General features: G+C 63.9%; 2 protein-coding genes across 8 annotated transcripts in view; one reads left to right on the top strand and one right to left on the bottom strand.

The window, feature by feature from the left end:
* Positions 1–5,528, bottom strand: part of LOC114018938 (cGMP-dependent protein kinase 1) — a 60,569-nt gene extending 55,041 nt beyond the window's left edge. The window contains exons 1-3 of one of the 3 annotated variants that reach the window (XM_043541953.1): positions 5,204–5,528; positions 4,383–4,451; positions 4,195–4,258 (exon numbers count right to left, since the gene is read on the bottom strand). The gene's annotated coding sequence lies outside the window, so the exon portion shown is untranslated. Of the gene's footprint in view, positions 1–1,272; positions 1,433–4,194; positions 4,259–4,382 lie in introns of those variants that run through there. The other 2 variants (XM_043541954.1, XM_037893651.2) reach the window with 2 other exon arrangements.
* An 849-nt stretch (positions 5,529–6,377) lies between these two features.
* Positions 6,378–15,613, top strand: KHK (ketohexokinase). Of its 5 annotated transcripts, none has more exons than XM_037893640.2 (9): positions 6,378–6,546; positions 7,602–7,718; positions 8,899–9,033; positions 9,457–9,507; positions 10,792–10,864; positions 11,745–11,891; positions 14,668–14,756; positions 15,107–15,264; positions 15,344–15,613. In XM_037893640.2, exons 1-9 carry the CDS (start codon positions 6,455–6,457, stop codon positions 15,427–15,429), a joined length of 948 nt encoding a protein of 315 aa, XP_037749568.1. In that variant the 5' UTR covers positions 6,378–6,454; the 3' UTR covers positions 15,430–15,613. The 5 variants fall into 5 exon arrangements, with proteins under 5 accessions (XP_037749568.1, XP_037749565.1, XP_037749569.1 ...); XM_037893637.2 differs by lacking the exon at positions 9,457–9,507 and adding an exon at positions 9,105–9,239; XM_037893639.2 differs by lacking the exons at positions 6,378–6,546; positions 9,457–9,507 and adding exons at positions 8,100–8,328; positions 9,105–9,239.
* Positions 15,614–15,639: the final 26 nt, after the last annotated feature.

Raw genomic sequence — 15,639 nt, 5'->3', positions numbered from 1 at the left:
CCCCTAACATCTGACACTGGACCACACCTGGCCGGCAATGGGTGTCAGTGGTTAACAATTACCCAAGGCCCGGGGGGGGTTCCCGTCAAGTGCCTCCACCCAGCCTGGCTGCTCTGGGAACGGCGCTGGGGCAGGTCTCTGGCTGGTGCTGGGCAGAGCTCCAACCCGATGCTCAACCTGGGCCCACCTGGCCTGGGGATCTGGATTTCAAGGCACTGGGAGCAGTGGAGCTGGGACCAAAGGAGGTTTGCTGCTGGCCCTGGAGCAGACGGTCCTGGCCAGGGCTGAGCGGCGGTTGCCCAGGGTTGCGTGTGGCTGATGGGGACCGGAGAGGCCATGTGCAGCTTGGCGGGTCCCGGGAGACCCCGGATGCCCCCAGGATGAGGCACTTGCTTTACAGGAGGTTTCATTCAAAGCTGGAAAGCTCGCCCCTCCAGGCCCTGAGCTGTGTCTGCTGTGCACAGCTCCCAGCTGCACTGGGTGGGCAGCTGGGCCTGGGGGTCCCTGCTCAGACCCCAAGATCCCAGCAATGGCTCTGGCATCTCCCAGCCTGGCTCCTGCTCCTCCCAGCCAGGCCCGTCGGGCAGCCAGGGGTGAGGGCTGGGCCCAGGCCGGCTCCTGCACAGCCAGAGCTGCCCTCACTGTCCTGTCCACGTCACACCGGCTCCAGGACACCCTCCCTGGCCTGGGGGTGCTCAGGGAGGAGAGGGCACGGTTGGGGCTCTACCCCCAGCCCTGCCGGTGCTGAGCACAGCACAGCGAGTCCTGCTGGGGGTGGGGCCTGTGGAGCCCCCGGGTGAGCCCAGCAAGGGGCCAGCTCCTTCCAAGGCAAAGGTCAGCACGGGAGGGTGAGCGGGGAGGAAACGCCTGCAGAAGTAGTGCCCTGCGCAGGGCTCCCATGCGGGCCTGCTGGGGCCAGGGACACAGGGGACACGTGTCTACACCCATGCCAAGACATGCAGGCTCACATGCCCAGGCACCCCTCCCATCTCCCTAGACTGACCCCCCCACTGCTCCCTAGATCTTACATGCAGGCGCCCTCCCCCCACACACACAAGCCCCCACTGGTGCCAGGGTCCGGACTATCCCCCACCCCCCCCCCACACCAGCTGGCAGCTGCTCCTCTGCACTCGCAGCAATCAGACTGAAATGACTGCACCCTCCTCCCACAGCATCACTGGCTGCAGGAGCCCCCAGCTCCCCTTGCCATGCAGAGCCAGACTCCTTCCCCCCACATCCCTGACTCTGTCCCCTGGCGCAGAGCCGACCTACCTGTGCCCAGCCACGCTCCGCTCCTCACTCGCTGGTGGGGCTCCCTGGCCTCCAGCCTAGCCGCAGGGCCCCTTGGAGGCAGCCCGCCCTGCCTGATGACACATTAACCATGGGCGGTCCAAGCCAAACCCTCCCTCAGGTGCATCTCCCCAGCCAAGCCCTGTCTGCTGCCTCTCCTCCCTCCCACATGCTGGCAGAGGGAAGAGCCAGGCTCTGACTCATGTTTGATCGTAGGGAGGGGAGCTCCTCGCTGGGGGCTGGCAGGATAGCTGGCTCATCTTAGCACACAGCCAGCCAAGTCTCACAGCCCCCGGGGGGGGAGCAGAGCAGGTGGGGAAACTGAGGCTGAGAAGGGTTTTTTTGGGTGGGGGGACACAGTGAGAACATCCTAGGGTCCTGACTCCCAGTTCCCCATGCTCCAACCCCTAAGCCACACTGCCTCTTCCTGGCTACATGGGCCAGCGGTTCTTTCTCAAGAAGTCGAAGGGGCGTTTTGACTTCACATCACAGCTGCTCGGTGTGCTACGGATCCCGCAGGGGATTGTGCAGATTGGCACTGGGGCCTCAGGGAATAGCATGGGGATGAAGTAGGAATTTCCTGTAATGTTTTTAGGAATTACTTGGACTTTCAGAAAGCCTTTGACAAGGTCCCGCACCAAAGGCTCTTAAGGTAACTAAGGAGCCATAGGGTGAGAAGGAAGGTCCTCTCCTGGATCGGTAACTGGAGAGAGGTAAATAGCAGGTCCCGGGGTCTGTACCAGGACCATTGTTGTTCAACATAGTCATAAATGAGCTGGAACAGGGGGTGAACAGTGAGGTGGCAAAGTCTGCAGACGATACAAAGTTGTTTAAGATAGTTAAGTCCACAGCTGAGTGCAAGGAGTTAGAGTCACAAAACTGGGTGACCGGGCAACAAAATGGCAAAGAAATGCACATTGGAAACATAATCCCAAACATACACATAGTGATGGGGTCGAAATTAGCTGGTAACACCCAGGAAAGAGATCTGGGGGTCACAGTGGATAGTTCTCTGAAAATTTCAACTCAATGCGCAGCAGCGGTCAAAAAGGCTAATACTTTAGAAACTATTAGGAAAGGGATAGCTAAGAAGACAGACAATATCCTAATGCCACTATCTAAATCCATGGGATGCCCACACCTTGAATACTGCACGCAGACGTGATCACCCCATCTCAAAAACAGTACAGTGGAACTGGAAAAGGTTCAGAGAAGGGCAGCAAAGATGATCAGGGTATGAAACAGCTTCCATACGAGGAGAGAGTCCAAACATTAGAGACTTTCAGCTTGGAAAAGAGACGACTAAGTGGGGATATGACAGGGGTCTATAAAATCATGACTGGGGTGGAGAAAGTGAATAACAAAGTGTTATTTACTATTCACATCACACACAAACTAGGGGTCACCCAATGAAATTGACAGGCAGCAGGTTTAAAACAAACATAGGAAAGTACTTCACACAACGCACTGTCAACCTGCGGAACTCTTTGCCAGAGGATGTTGTGAAGGCCAAGACTAGAACAGGGTTCAAAAAAGAACTGGATAAGTTCACAGAGGATAGGTCCATCAATGGCTATTAGCCAGGATGGGCAGGGATGGTGTCCCTAGCCTCTGTCTGCCAGAAGCTGGCAATGGGTGACAGGGGATGGATCACTTGATGATTCCCTGTTCTGTTCGTTCCCTCTGGGGCACCTGGCATTGGCCACTGTCGGAAGACAGGACACTGGGCTAGATGGACCTTTGGTCTGACCCAGTGTGGCCATTCTTATGTGATAGCACCACCCCCGCCCCGCAAGCAGCTAACTGCCACACTGTCTCCTGGACAGAAATGGCCTTCCTCAGAGCTGCTCTGCTCTGCCCTGGAGCATGAGCATGGGGGAGCCCTTTGCTTCTCCTTCCAGCCAGCGTCACTGCAGGCTCTGTCTCCAAGGGCGCATTAGCAGCTGCCCTGGAGGGCTCGGGCCATCCCTGCTGGGCTGTAGGGACCTGCCGTGCTCCCCCAGCTGCAGTGACAGGCCACCACGCCATGCCGTCTGTCATGATGAATTGCTTTAACCCATAGCTCTGCACATAAGTGCAGCTCCACCCCCTCTCCCCAGTCTGGGCCTGGGATCCCCTCAGTGTGGATGGTAATCCCATGGGGCCAAGTGGGATGCAACCCTCTGGAAAGAGGAGACAGACTGGACAGGGTACTGATGGGAATAATGGCAGGGAATTCAAACACAGGGAAACGGGCAGGCCCACAGGTAGGGCCCTACCAAATTCACGGCCGTGAAAATCACGTCATAGACCACAAAATCTGGTCTTTTGTGTGCTTTTACCCTATACTGTACAGATTTCACAGGGAAAACAAGTGTTTCTCAAACTGGGGGACCTGACCCAAAAGGGGGCTGCAGGGGGGTGGTCACAGTATGGCCACCCTTACTTCTGCACTGCCTTCAGAGCTGGGCAGCTGGAGAGCGGTGGCTGTTGGCCACACACCCAGCTCTGAAGGCAGCGCCCCGCCAGCAGCAGGCAGAAGTAAGGGTAGCAGTACCGCACCCCCGGCTACAATAACCTTGCCACCCTCCCACATCTCCTTTTTGGGTGCGGACCCCCACAGTTACAACACTGTGACAGTTCAGATTTTAACAGCTGAAATCATGAAATTTACAATTTTTAAAAACCTATGACCCTGAAATTGACCAAAGGGGACCATTAATTTGGTAGGGGCCCTACCCATGGACTCCAGTCTAACTACAGAGGGATAACTTCCTCGATGCCAGCTCTCAAACTCCTCAGCGAGGTGGGTGGCTTGAGAGAACAGAAAACAGTGGCTGTGGGAGGCATAACAATCCCCCCAGCTATACAGTGCCTGGGATCCCCAAGTGCTTTGCCGACTGTAGGGTATATACAATTACTCACCTGCCAGAGAAATGCAGCCACCTCTGGGTAGAACACAGCAGTTGGCTAGCAGCTGACAGCAACACTGTAGAGACAGGAAGTGATGGAGAAGAGTTAGAAATAGAAAAGGGGAGGGGAAGTGAGGCCCAGAGGGCAGAGAGAGGGATTGGTTTGAATTTGGAAATGCCCTGCCCAGGGCTGGGACTCACAAAGGGAGTTGGAAGGCAGAGGACTTGCTTTCACTCAGAAGGTTCCTTTTGGAGGCTGGGCACAAGATCCTAGATAAACAAGTCTCTTATCAGCCAGGACCTTTGTGCCTCCATAAACAGCTTCACAGCCCCACCTCCTGGCTGCCAGGCCTGCCCTGTGACACAGGGAAGGTGAAGTAGGACATTTGGCCCTCAGAGGAGGGATCCAAAGGAGAAGGCAGCCCCATGCTGGGCAGGGCGAGCTCATAGCTTTGCCCCGTCCCAGCCACTCTGCAGGGCCGGGGCAGAGCAGGATTTGAGCTTGTACTTCCACACCCAGGCACTGCGGGGCAGGAATAGCCTAGTGTACAAGGGTCGTACGTACAACAAGGGTCTGTGCTGGGAGCTCCTCTCAGCGGCTAGCCAGGGGACAAACACAGCAGATGGGAATCCCAAGGACCTGTCAAGCAGCAGGCCAGGACATCCACATTAAAGAAAGGCTGGTTCCTGGGGGTGGGGAATTGGACCCAGAGCCTTTTCCCTCCAGGGCCTTGGTCCTGAGGGCTGGATGCAGGCGCTGGGCTCCCTCTGTGTCCTTCTCCACGACATCCCCACGTCTGGCTCAGCATTCCCACCAAAGCCGCAGAAACCTCCCTGAGGCTGGCAGATTATAAGGGCAGGCTGACACTTGAAACTCTGCCGCTGGGCTTCAGCGAAGACACTCCTGCGAGACGGATGGGAGAGCGCCTCCTGCCGGCGTAGCTCACCCCCGTCTGTGAGAGGGGGGAGAAGCCCCCATGGGCACAGCGCTGTCTGCACCAGGGGAGATGGATTTTTCTCACCAGAGCTGTCAGTTGATTGTCTAGACCTGGAGAATGCCAGGGACCCTGCAGCTCACAGCTCTGCTGGGTAAGCGCACGCTGGGCAGAGTTAAGGTTACACGGGCTCCATCACCTCCCCCCACACACGCCCCTGGGCTTTCCTGGGCTCCTTGCGAGGGGGCCACAAAGAACAATGGGGGAATTTACACACCTCGTGTTGCACGCGTGTGTGAGACTCGAGCCTGGTGCAGGGCCCCCGTGAACCCGCGGCCAGAGCCCACGCACGGTGCACCTGGGCTATGTCTGCAACAGGCCGGGCGGGTGGGGGGGGTCAGCCCCAGTGCTATCCTTGGCCGGGGGGGGCCACAGGCCAGGGGCAGTCCTGGGGGCGTGCAGTTCTGGGGGGTGGGGGGGCCAGGCCGGGGCGGGGCCTAGGCTGGGGGGTCACCCCAGCGCTATCCTCGGCCGGGGGGGGCCACAGGCCAGGGGCAGTCCCGGGGGGGTGCAGTTTTGGGGGGGGCCAGGCTGGGGGGGGGCCTAGGCTGGGGGGGTGACACCAGCGCTATCCTCGGCCGGGGGGGGCCACAGGCCAGGGGCAGTCCCGGGGGGGGTGCAGTTCTGGGAGGCGCCTAGGACGGGGGGGGTCACCCCAGCGCTATCGTCGGCCGGGGGGCGGGGGGGCCGTCACCATCCGCGCCCCGCCCCCAGCCTAGAGCACCCGCCCCGCCCCCATCACGTGACCCCGCCCGCTCCTGTCACGTGCTGGGCGGGGAGTCCGGGCTGGTGCGGCGGGGGGCGGGGCTCTGAGTAGCGGACGGGATTGGAGGCGGGGGGCGGGGCTAGGCAGGGAATGGGCGGGGCCAGGGGCGGGGCCAGGTAGCTGCAGGCGGGAGCTTGTGCGGCTCAGGCCGGTCCTGACTCAGCCAGCGGGCGGCGCACGGGTCGGGGCGGCGGTCCCGGGGGGCAGGGCCGTAGGTTCCCGGGGGGCTGGTGCCGGAGCGGGGTTCAGGGGTCGGTTCCCGGGGGGGCTGGTGCCGGGTCGGGGGTCGGTGTCCGGGGGGCTGGTGCCGGAGCGGGGTTCGGGGGTCGGTGCCCGGGGGGCTGGTGCTGGGTTGGGGGTCGGTGCCCGGGGGGCTGGTGCCGGAGGGGGGTTCGGGGGTCGGTGCCCGGGGGGCTGGTGCTGGAGCGGGGGTTGGTGTCCGGGGGGCTGGTGCCGGAGGGGGGTTTGGGGGTCGGTGCCCAGGGGGCTGGTGCCGGAGGGGCAGCCCATCCATGGAGGAAAAGCGTATCCTGTGTGTTGGGCTGGTTTGCCTGGACATAATCAGCGTGGTGGACGTGTACCCGGCCGAGGACACGGACACCAGGTACGGGGGCTCGGCTCCCTGGGGACTGCAGCCCCGTGGGGAGGCTGGCTTGGGGGCACGGAGGGGCTGAGCCCAGTCCCAGAGCTGGGCTGGGGGTGCTTGGCCGGGTCAGCCCCTGGGCTGCAGGCTCTGGGAGCCCTGCGCCGGCCCCACGAGTGGGTGGGGGGTTGCCTTTGCCACTCACAGAAAACGTTCCCGGGGCCCTTCCCCTGGGGTGGTTCTGAGCCTGCCCAGCTCCGTTTTCCAGCTGGAGGGGTGAGGCGCAGGGGGGCTGGGACTTAGGGACGTGGGGCTGGAGAGAAGGGACTTCCCGGGCATTTTGGCCAGGCAGCCCCCTCACATCAGCCCCTCTGGAATGGGAGCAAGCGCCACCTCACGCTGGCTGGGTTGTTCCCCCCCCAAGGCTGGGCATCCCTGTCGGAGCCAGGATACGTCGGGGCTCTGGCTTCCAGGCCCTTGCTCACGCGCTAGCCCCAGGCCCTCTCTGGGCCATGAAAATCCACCTGGCGTTCAGGTGGCTGGCGCATACCCAGCTGGCAGGAGCAGGCCCGCCAGGGGGCTCTGGCCAGCGGGGAATCTGGGCGCCCTCTCGACCATCTAGAAATGGCTTCGCCTGTAGCCCGACTTCCCGGGCAGAGCAGCCCAGACCCCCTCGGGCCCCTTGGTTCCTCCAACCCGCTCCCCTGTGCAGTGCCACCCCAGTGCACTGGCCGCGGGGCAGCCCTGGGATCCCAGCCCCAAGAGCTCTCTGCACGGACAGCCACTGCAGCAGCCTCCCGTTGAACTGGCTGCCCTGGCACAAGCTTCCTCTGCCCCACCCCGGGCCTGTCAGCAAGCAGGGAACCCCCGGCTGGCTCTGCAAGTCCAATTGCTCCCTCACCCGCCTAACGGGCCTGTTCCTGCGTGTGGATCCCGCCCGGTGCGGGGCTGGGCGCCTGGGGCCCGGTGCGGGGCTGGGCGCCTGGGGCCCGGTGCGGGGCTGGGCGCCTGGGGCCCGGTGCGGGGCTGGGCGCCTGGGGCCCAGCCATGCCCTGCCATGGCTGTCTGCCTTCTAGGTGCCTGTCTCAGCGCTGGCAGCGGGGTGGCAATGCCTCGAACTCCTGCACCGTGCTGTCCCTGCTGGGGGCGCCCTGCGCCTTCATGGGCTCGCTGGCGCCAGGACACGCAGCCGAGTAAGTGATGAACCTGGTGCGGGCGGGGTCTGCGGGGTCAGCATGCCCACAGTGAGGTGGGAGCCTGAGTGCCCAAGCCAGTGCCTCGGGCATCCTGCCATGGGCAGTGCCAGTCCCACTGGCACAGTTCAGGGGACCGTTGTGCAGCTTGGCAGGTGCCCTGGCCCCCAGCACAGTGGAATGAGAGAGAATCCTTCCTTCCAGGTGACAGGGCCCAGCAAGTTGGGGGCAGGGAGCCCGCAGGCAGGACCGTCCCTTTCCGGGATGGGGAGACGTGACACCTCTGCTGATCATGGGTGCTCTGGCTGCCTCCTTGTGCTAGGGGAGGGGGGCAGATCAGACTGGGGGCTTCCTTTACCCTGAGTTTTGTGTACTCTAAAGGTTTGTGACCCCTGGTTTCCTACCCGGCCTGCTCTGACACCCCCCTGATGGGCCCTGTCAGGCCTTTTCCCAGTGGCTGGGCTGTCCGGCTCCTCGGCTGTACTGCCCTCACTCGGGGTCTGCATTCCCAGCTGGCAAGGGGCACCGGGATCGGGTGCAGGGGATCTTCTGCAGCGTTGGCAGGGGGGTTAGCATGGGTTGGTGCTTTTCTAAAATCCACATCTGCTTGGTAAGTAGTGTGACCAGCTGCCATTTTGGTGTGACCCACCATAACCTGATGCGTCCATGCTCCCCCAGTGGTCCCTGTGAATTACATCGCCATGGAAACAAGATGAGAGGGTTCCCCTGGGTCCCATCCAACCTCTTCCTCCGGGACTAAGGGACGCGAGATCCTCAAAGTCTGTTCTCCAGAGCATCACCCAGGGGAGTGGGTATATCCACAGCCACAGGGCCAGCAGGGAGACCCCCCTACCCACTGGCCCCATCTCCCTGCTGGGGAGTGACGGAGCCCCCAGCCCTTCCTGGGGAACCCCTCCCCCTGTCGCTGGCCCCATCTCCCTGCTGGAGAGTCTCTGGAGAGCCTTTCACCCCCACTCCCGGTTGTAGCCCTGGTGCCGCCCTGGCTGATCGCGATCTGTGGGGCTCCCGGTGCAGAGGGGGCAGGTTGGGTGGCCGGTGCAATCGCTGCTGGGGACTGACGGGGCCCCCAGACCCGCTGCCTCCCCTCCAGCGCCCAGGTGCTGCAGGACAGCGGCTCTCCCCTCCCGCGCTAACCCTCTCTGCGCCCCCTCCCCGGCAGCTTCGTCCTGGCCGATCTGCGGCGCTACGCAGTGGAGCTCACCCATGTGGTCTCGCACCCCGAGAGCTCCTTCCCCACCTCCATCGTCATCAGCAGCGTGAGCAGGGGCACCCGCACCATCCTGCACACAAACAGGTGCGTAGGGGCCGTGCCCAGCGCCCGCTGTGCCCGCCAGGATCTAACCCCTCTCTCCCTCCCCCGCTAAGTTTCATCATGGCGGACTTCCGGCGCAGGGGCGTGGACGTAGCGCATGTGGCGTGGCAGAGCCGGGGGGACACGCCGTGCGCCTGCTGCCTTGTGAACAGCACCAGCGGCTCGCGGACGGTCACGCTCTACGACACGTAAGGCCAGGCACGCCCGCTGAGCCGTCGCGCCAATCCCCCCTGGCAGGCGGGCAGCTCCCGTGGGGGGAACCCCAGTGCCGGGCCCTGGGGCCCTGCCTGTCACGGACGGGGGCCCGGGGGCCCGTGCCCTCGGTCTCGCCTCGGCGCTGCCCCGCCACAGGGGACCCATCCTGCATGGCTGATTGACTGATTCGTCCACTGATTCTGCACGCAGACGCCCAATCAGCTGCAGCAATGCTAATCCTGGCCGACCAATCAGCACCCGGTAATTTCACTGCCATAATTGGCACATCTCGCTGGCCACTTGTCTTGGGGGGGGAAATCTGCATGTGGGACGCCCGCTGCCTCCCCCGGGCTTACGGGGGGTTGCCCTGCGACTGCCCCCCTTTGCAGGTGCCCGGCGTACAGAGGGGGGCCCTGTGCCACCCCGTGCTGTACCTTGGGCTGGCCGCTGTCGCGGTGCCCTCCCTGGGCTTGCAGGGCTGCGTCAGGGCCTTTCGCTGGCCCTGGGGCGGGATGTTCCCTTGGGAACTCGCCCGGGCCGCACCAGCCCCACCCCTCCATTTCCTGGTGGGTGGTCTGGCGCTGCGCTTGGAACAGGCCTGGCGAGCTGGGGTGCCCCCTGCTGCCTACCCCGGTGGTGAGCCCCATCTTTGTGGGGCTCCTCAGCCCAGCCCAGCGAGTTAGAATACATGGAGAGGGCATCAGCACCCCGAGGAGATCCCCTCGGCCCCCCCAGTTAACGCAGCTCCCGTGTGGGGCCGTCTCTTCTGCCCAGTGAGCTGGAGCTCTGGCCCTGCACTGCTGGGACCAGCAGCAGGGACTTTGCCCTGGGACCCTGTTAACCCTTTGCTGGCAGGAGGGTCGAGCTGGGATCCAGCAGCCAGAGAACTGGGGGGAGCGGTTAGTGATTCACGGCGACCCGGTGCCATTGAGCTCTGTTCCCTGCAGCTCTCGTGTGCCTTGGCCCCTCGTTGAAGGGCGTCAGCGGGCACCCCCTGGCCCTGGGATCTCTGTGATCAAAGTCTGGCTGATGCCCTTTGAGATCAGGCCAGGGTCTCTCCTGCCTTCATCCCCTCTGTGGTTAATCATTGAATCTGTGCCTCGTTAACAGCCCGCCGCTGGGCAGAGTCCAGCCCCTCAGAGCCCCATACAGTCACACAGTCCTGCCCTGTTGCTTGGTCTTTGTACCCCCCAGGAGCCCTGTGTGGGGAGGGGCCCTGCCAGCCAAGGGTGCAGCGGGAGCAGTGCCCAAGGGCACCGGGCACCATGGTGTAGCCGGGCAGGCCAGGGAGGCTGCGTGGAAGGACTGCAAGTGCCCACAAGCCATGCTGTGTGTTGGGCCCCACTGCCTGGGAGCTCCACCTCCCCACCCAGCTGGGGCCACTAGCCCGGATTCCCCAGCGGCTCAGTGACTGCAGGGGCAGGGCGTGGGCTAAAGACTATAGGGCCCCCCCCGTCCCCCTCAGCCCTAACCTCTCTGCTGGGAGAGGCCTCGTGCACCTGCCCTCTGACTTCCCTGTGTTTTCCCCCCTCCCCTGTGGGTTAGAAACCTGCCAGATGTGACAGCCCAGGATTTCGAGCAGGTCGACCTCACCCAGTACAAGTGGATCCATTGGGAGGTGAGTCCCCGCTCCTACTGGCGAGGCCCCCAGGGCCGAGGTGGCATCGTGCCATTGACTGTTCAGTGGGTCCCCAGAAGTGCCTGGCGCTGCCCTAGCGCAGAGGGGGGCTAGTCCCTGCCCCAGGCAGGCGAAAGCAGACGCAGGCCAGAGGAGTGGGATGGCACATACACCTGCATCCCCAGCCTGCCACACGGGCGTGGTGCCCAGCCCAGGGCCATGTCATGGAGGTGCCAGGAGCTGAGATCTGAGGGGTGGGCCAGGCAGCGGGATGGGGAGGGGCTGGGCTGGTCAGCGTCGGGGTGGCCAGAGAGGGTGGTGACAGCAGCCCTGCAGGAGACGAAGACGTGGCCAGGCGCTCGCTCCTTGGCACAGAAAGGAAGGGGTGGCTTGAAGTCGCAAGGAGGAGGCACCAGTAGGATTTAGAGACAGGGAGGGGCCTGGTAGACCTGAAATAGAGACTGGCTCCAGTGCTTCTGGCTAGGGACTGGGGGCCTGGAGGTGGGGTGGGAGGCAGACACGCCAGCTCGCTGCTTTCCGCTCTGCGCTTCCCTCTTCGCAGGCTGCTCCGTGCGGGACCTTGCTCCTGACTGGCTCCGGGTGTGGATGCTGTTATCTGGACTGAGTGCTTGGTGCTGGGTAGCCCTGTGTAGACAGGTCTTTGCTCATGCCCACTCCCGTTCTGTGGCCACATGGCCCAGGCCACCTTCCCATGCAGCACGAAGCTGCCGGGTGGCTTAGGCTGGGGTCTGCACTAAGGCACTGCTTCCCTCAGTCCCCGCTCTGGCACTCAGCCCCGAGCCAGGCTGGCGAGCTGTGCCCAGGCCTGGGGGATCAGGGAGACTGCCCTGGCCCTGCTGAGAGCTCTTCCTGCTTCCAGGGCAGGAATGCTGCGGAGCAGGTGAAAATGATCCAGCGTGTGGAGGCGCATAACCAGGCCTGCCCAGCCCACCAGAGAGTCTCTACGTCGGTGGAGGTGGAGAAGTCCCGGGAGGAGCTGTACCAGCTCTTCGGCTACGGAGACGTGGTAGGAACTAATGGTGTAGTGTCCCTGCCATCGACCCCTGTTCCTGCGTCCTGGCATGGGCCGGACACTGCAGGGGCTATCTGGGGGTGGTGGGGAAAGCTGAGCCAGAAGAGACCTCCTGCTGGCTGTTGGGGAAGCCTTCCTGTCTGCCAGGGAGGTGGGTCTGGCTGGGGTATTTCACACTAGGCAGGACAGAGCCCTAGAGAATGGGCCGGAGGGACCATTCTGCCCTGGCAGGCCCAGCAGGTCACATCCAGGGTTCTCTGATGGGGCTGAGGAATGACACAGAGAGGACAGGGGGCACTGTCGGAGTGCAGGTGGGCAGGAGGGCTGGGAACCTGCTAGGGTCCAGGAATCTGGAGGTTGTATATAAATGAGCCAGTGCTCTAAATTGCATATATGAATATGCATTACCTCAATTACACAAATAGCCCAAAGCCGTATCTGCATAACAGGCTGTCACGGAGTCTGGAACTGCTCCCTACAAAGCCGGTCAGGACTCTGGGGCAGTCGCCTTCCTGTGAGCAGCCTGTCTGCAGGACACACAGCTCACACAGCTTCCACCTTCCTGGGTCTGACCTCGGAGCATTCAGCATCCTCTGCCCCTCCGTGCGCTTCCCACAGCCAGTCCGCTCAGGCGGGGCTCCTGGGGAAGCCAGAGGGTCCTGCCCCACAACCCCACAGTCAGACGGGACTCTCAGCCAGCCAGTAAAACAGAAGGTTTATTAGACGACAGGAACATGGTCTAAACCAGAGCTTGTAAGTGCAGAGAACCGGACCCCTCAGCCGGGTCCATTTTGGGGGGCAGGGAGCCAGACACCACGTCTGCCCTTCACTCCATGTCCGCAGCCAGCCCCAAACTGCCTCCCCCTCCAGCCCCTCCTCCTCTGGGTTTTGTCCCTTTCCCGGGCCAGGAGGGCACCTGATTCCTTTGTTCTCCAACCCTTTAGCTCTCACCTTGCATGGGGGAAGGGCCCAGGCCATCAGTGGCCAGGAAACAGGGTGTTGGCCATTCTCTGTGTCCAGACCCCTGCACATACCTGCCCTCTAGGGCTCTGCAATGATCATACACCCTTATCCCACCCCCTAGATACTTAAGAACTGCATAGGGGAAACTGAGGCACCCCCACACTATTCAGAGGAAACATTAAGAACAGTCCCACTTCGTCACACAGGCAACATAGCACTGCCCTGTGTGACCCCTGCGGAGGACATGAACCTGCAACCTCCAGCCTGAGCAGCCGCCTCACCCCGCAGCCTTCGCTGCACCCAAAACGCTAGATCACACTAGGGTGGGCTGGATTGTTTGGGGGTGGGGGTGTTATGCCTTGGCTGGGGGGGGCAGCATTGACCTCAGCTGCATTAGTGGGGTGAGGGATACTCGCTGAAGCCCCATCTCTCAGGATGTCTGGCTGCCGCACGAGCATCCCCCGCTCCTGGAGGCGGCTGGGATCAGAGGGGTCAAGGCTGTGGGGGGGCAGAGAGCTTGGCTCTCCCAGCCTGTCTTGCTGGGGGGCCCCACTGCCTGGAGGGGGCCCCCATAGCGGGAGGTGTCACGGCCCAGAGTGAGGCCCCTGCGTGGGGGAAGCCAGAGAGTAGCACAACTGGGGCCTGCCCAATGGGGGTGCTGCAGGGGGCCAGGCCCCACCCACACCTGGGTGACAGAGTGTTTCCTTTGGGGGGCGCTCTGGGCAGCTGGCTCATTCTCCGTGGCTGGTGCCCGGGGGCGGGGGGGCGTTCTGGGCAGCTGGCTCGTTTTCCGTGGCCCGTGCCCGGGGTGGGGGGGCGCTCTGGGCAGCTGGCTCATTCTCCGTGGCTGGTGCCCGGGGCGGGGGGGGCGTTCTGGGCAGCTGGCGCCAGCTCACTGCTCTGGGAGGGGCTGTCCAGGTGGGCACCTGCCTGTGGGAGACAGGACAGGTGTCTGGGGTGCCAATGAGGAGGGGAGCTGATTGGCCAGCTGAGCAGTCTCACTAGCCAATCAGATGCCAGCTCCTGCATGGCTCAGGGAGCTGGGGCTTGTGGCCTGGGCTCCTGCTGAGCTCGCGGGGGGCGTTGGGGCGGGGGCTGGGCACTGGCGTTGGGGCGGGGGCTGGGCGCTGGCGTTGGGGCGGGGGCTGGGCGCTGGCTATGGGGCACTGGCTGGGGGGCACTGGCATTGGGGCGGGGGCTGGGCACTGGCATTGGGGCATCGGGGGCACTGGCGTTGGGGCGGGGGCTGGGCACTGGCATTGGGGCAGGGGCTTGGCGCTGGCTATGGGGCATCGGGGGCACTGGCTGGGGGGCAGGGGCTTGGTGCTGGCTATGGGGCACTGGCTGGGGGGCGGGGGCTGGGCACTGGCTATGGGGCATCGGGGGCACTGGCTGGGGGGCGGGGGCTGGGCACTGGCTATGGGGCATCGGGGGCACTGGCTGGGGGGCAGGGGCTGGGGGGCAGGGGCTTGGTGCTGGCTATGGGGCATCGGGGGCACTGGCATTGGGGCAGGGGCTTGGCGCTGGCTATGGGGCATCGGGGGCACTGGCTGGGGGGCAGGGGCTTGGTGCTGGCTATGGGGCATCGGGGGCACTGGCATTGGGGCGGGGGCTGGGCACTGGCGTTGGGGCATCGGGGGCACTGGCTGGGGGGCAGGGGCTTGGCGCTGGCTATGGGGCATCGGGGGCACTGGCTGGGGGGCAGGGGCTTGGTGCTGGCTATGGGGCACTGGCTGGGGGGCACTGGTATTGTTCATTAGCTCTGGCTACCTGCCCCCGCCCCCTCACTCCCGTTCTTTCCTGGCAGGTATTTGTCAGCAAGGACGTGGCGAAGGACTTCGGTTTCCAGTCGGCTGCGGAGGCCGTGAGGGGGCTTCGCACCCGCGTGAGACCAGGGTAGGCCTGGGCCACGTGGGCCCAAACTGGGAGGATGAACCTGGCATGGGGGGGCCAGGGACTCACTGCCCTGCCCTGGGCAGAGCGACGCAGCCGTGGGCGGCCTCCAGGCCCTCCTCAGCCCACGCTGCCTGAGGCATGGGGGGAGCAGGACCCCTCTGCTCACCCCAGAGGAGGGGGCAGGGCCCAGAGCTGGCTCTGGAGGGTACCGGGCGCTGCTGGCTGCGGTGAAATGGGCTGGTGGGTTCGGAGCAGTTCCCGCGGGGCCCTGCCTGGGCTGGGGGCAGCTGGCCGAGCGGGGGCGGGGCTGGCTGTGGGGTCACGGTCACGCTGCACTGCTGTGCCCCCAGGGCCACTGTCATCTGCGCCTGGGCCGAGGCAGGGGCTGACGCGCTGGGGCCGGACGGGGAGCTCGTCCACTCGGACGCCTTCCCCCCAGAGACCATCTTGGACACGCTGGGCGCTGGAGACACCTTCAACGCCGCCGTCATCTTGGCCCTGTCGAGAGGTGGGTCTGCGCTGCTGTCGGGGGCCTCTCCCCGCCAGCACCGGCACCGGCTGACGGGCGGCTTGTTCTCCCATGACAGGGCAGAGGCTGCAGGAGGCGCTGACCTTCGGCTGCCAGGTGGCTGGCAGGAAGTGCGGGGTCCACGGGTACGACAATATCGTGTGAGCTGGAGGAGACGGCCCCCTTGGCACGAGGAGGCTGCGGCTGGGGCTGCTGAGCTGGGATTTCCTGGGGCGGGAGGGCTGAGCTGTTGGCGCTGCCCGCCGGGTGCCACGCTGCCCTGGCACTGTACCAAGCCCTGTGGGTCCCCCCCCTGTCCAGTGGAGTCAATAAACACTTGGGAACAGCTGCTGTGCCCGCTCTTTTCACTGCAGC

This window comes from Chelonia mydas, chromosome 3 (assembly GCF_015237465.2).
Source record: "Chelonia mydas isolate rCheMyd1 chromosome 3, rCheMyd1.pri.v2, whole genome shotgun sequence".
In the NCBI taxonomy this organism is placed as follows: Eukaryota; Metazoa; Chordata; order Testudines; family Cheloniidae; genus Chelonia; species Chelonia mydas.
This window is presented reverse-complemented; position numbering and strand designations above follow the sequence as displayed.

Excerpts from the sequence above, each read along its gene's own strand:
- KHK (XM_037893637.2), top strand. The coding sequence starts at position 6,455 with ATGGAGGAAAAGCGTATCCTGTGTGTTGGGCTGGTTTGCCTGGACATA. Across the intron at positions 9,240-10,791 it reads ACGGTCACGCTCTACGACAC|AAACCTGCCAGATGTGACAG; the intron begins GTAAGGCCAGGC and ends CCTGTGGGTTAG. Across the intron at positions 11,892-14,667 it reads TCTTCGGCTACGGAGACGTG|GTATTTGTCAGCAAGGACGT; the intron begins GTAGGAACTAAT and ends CTTTCCTGGCAG.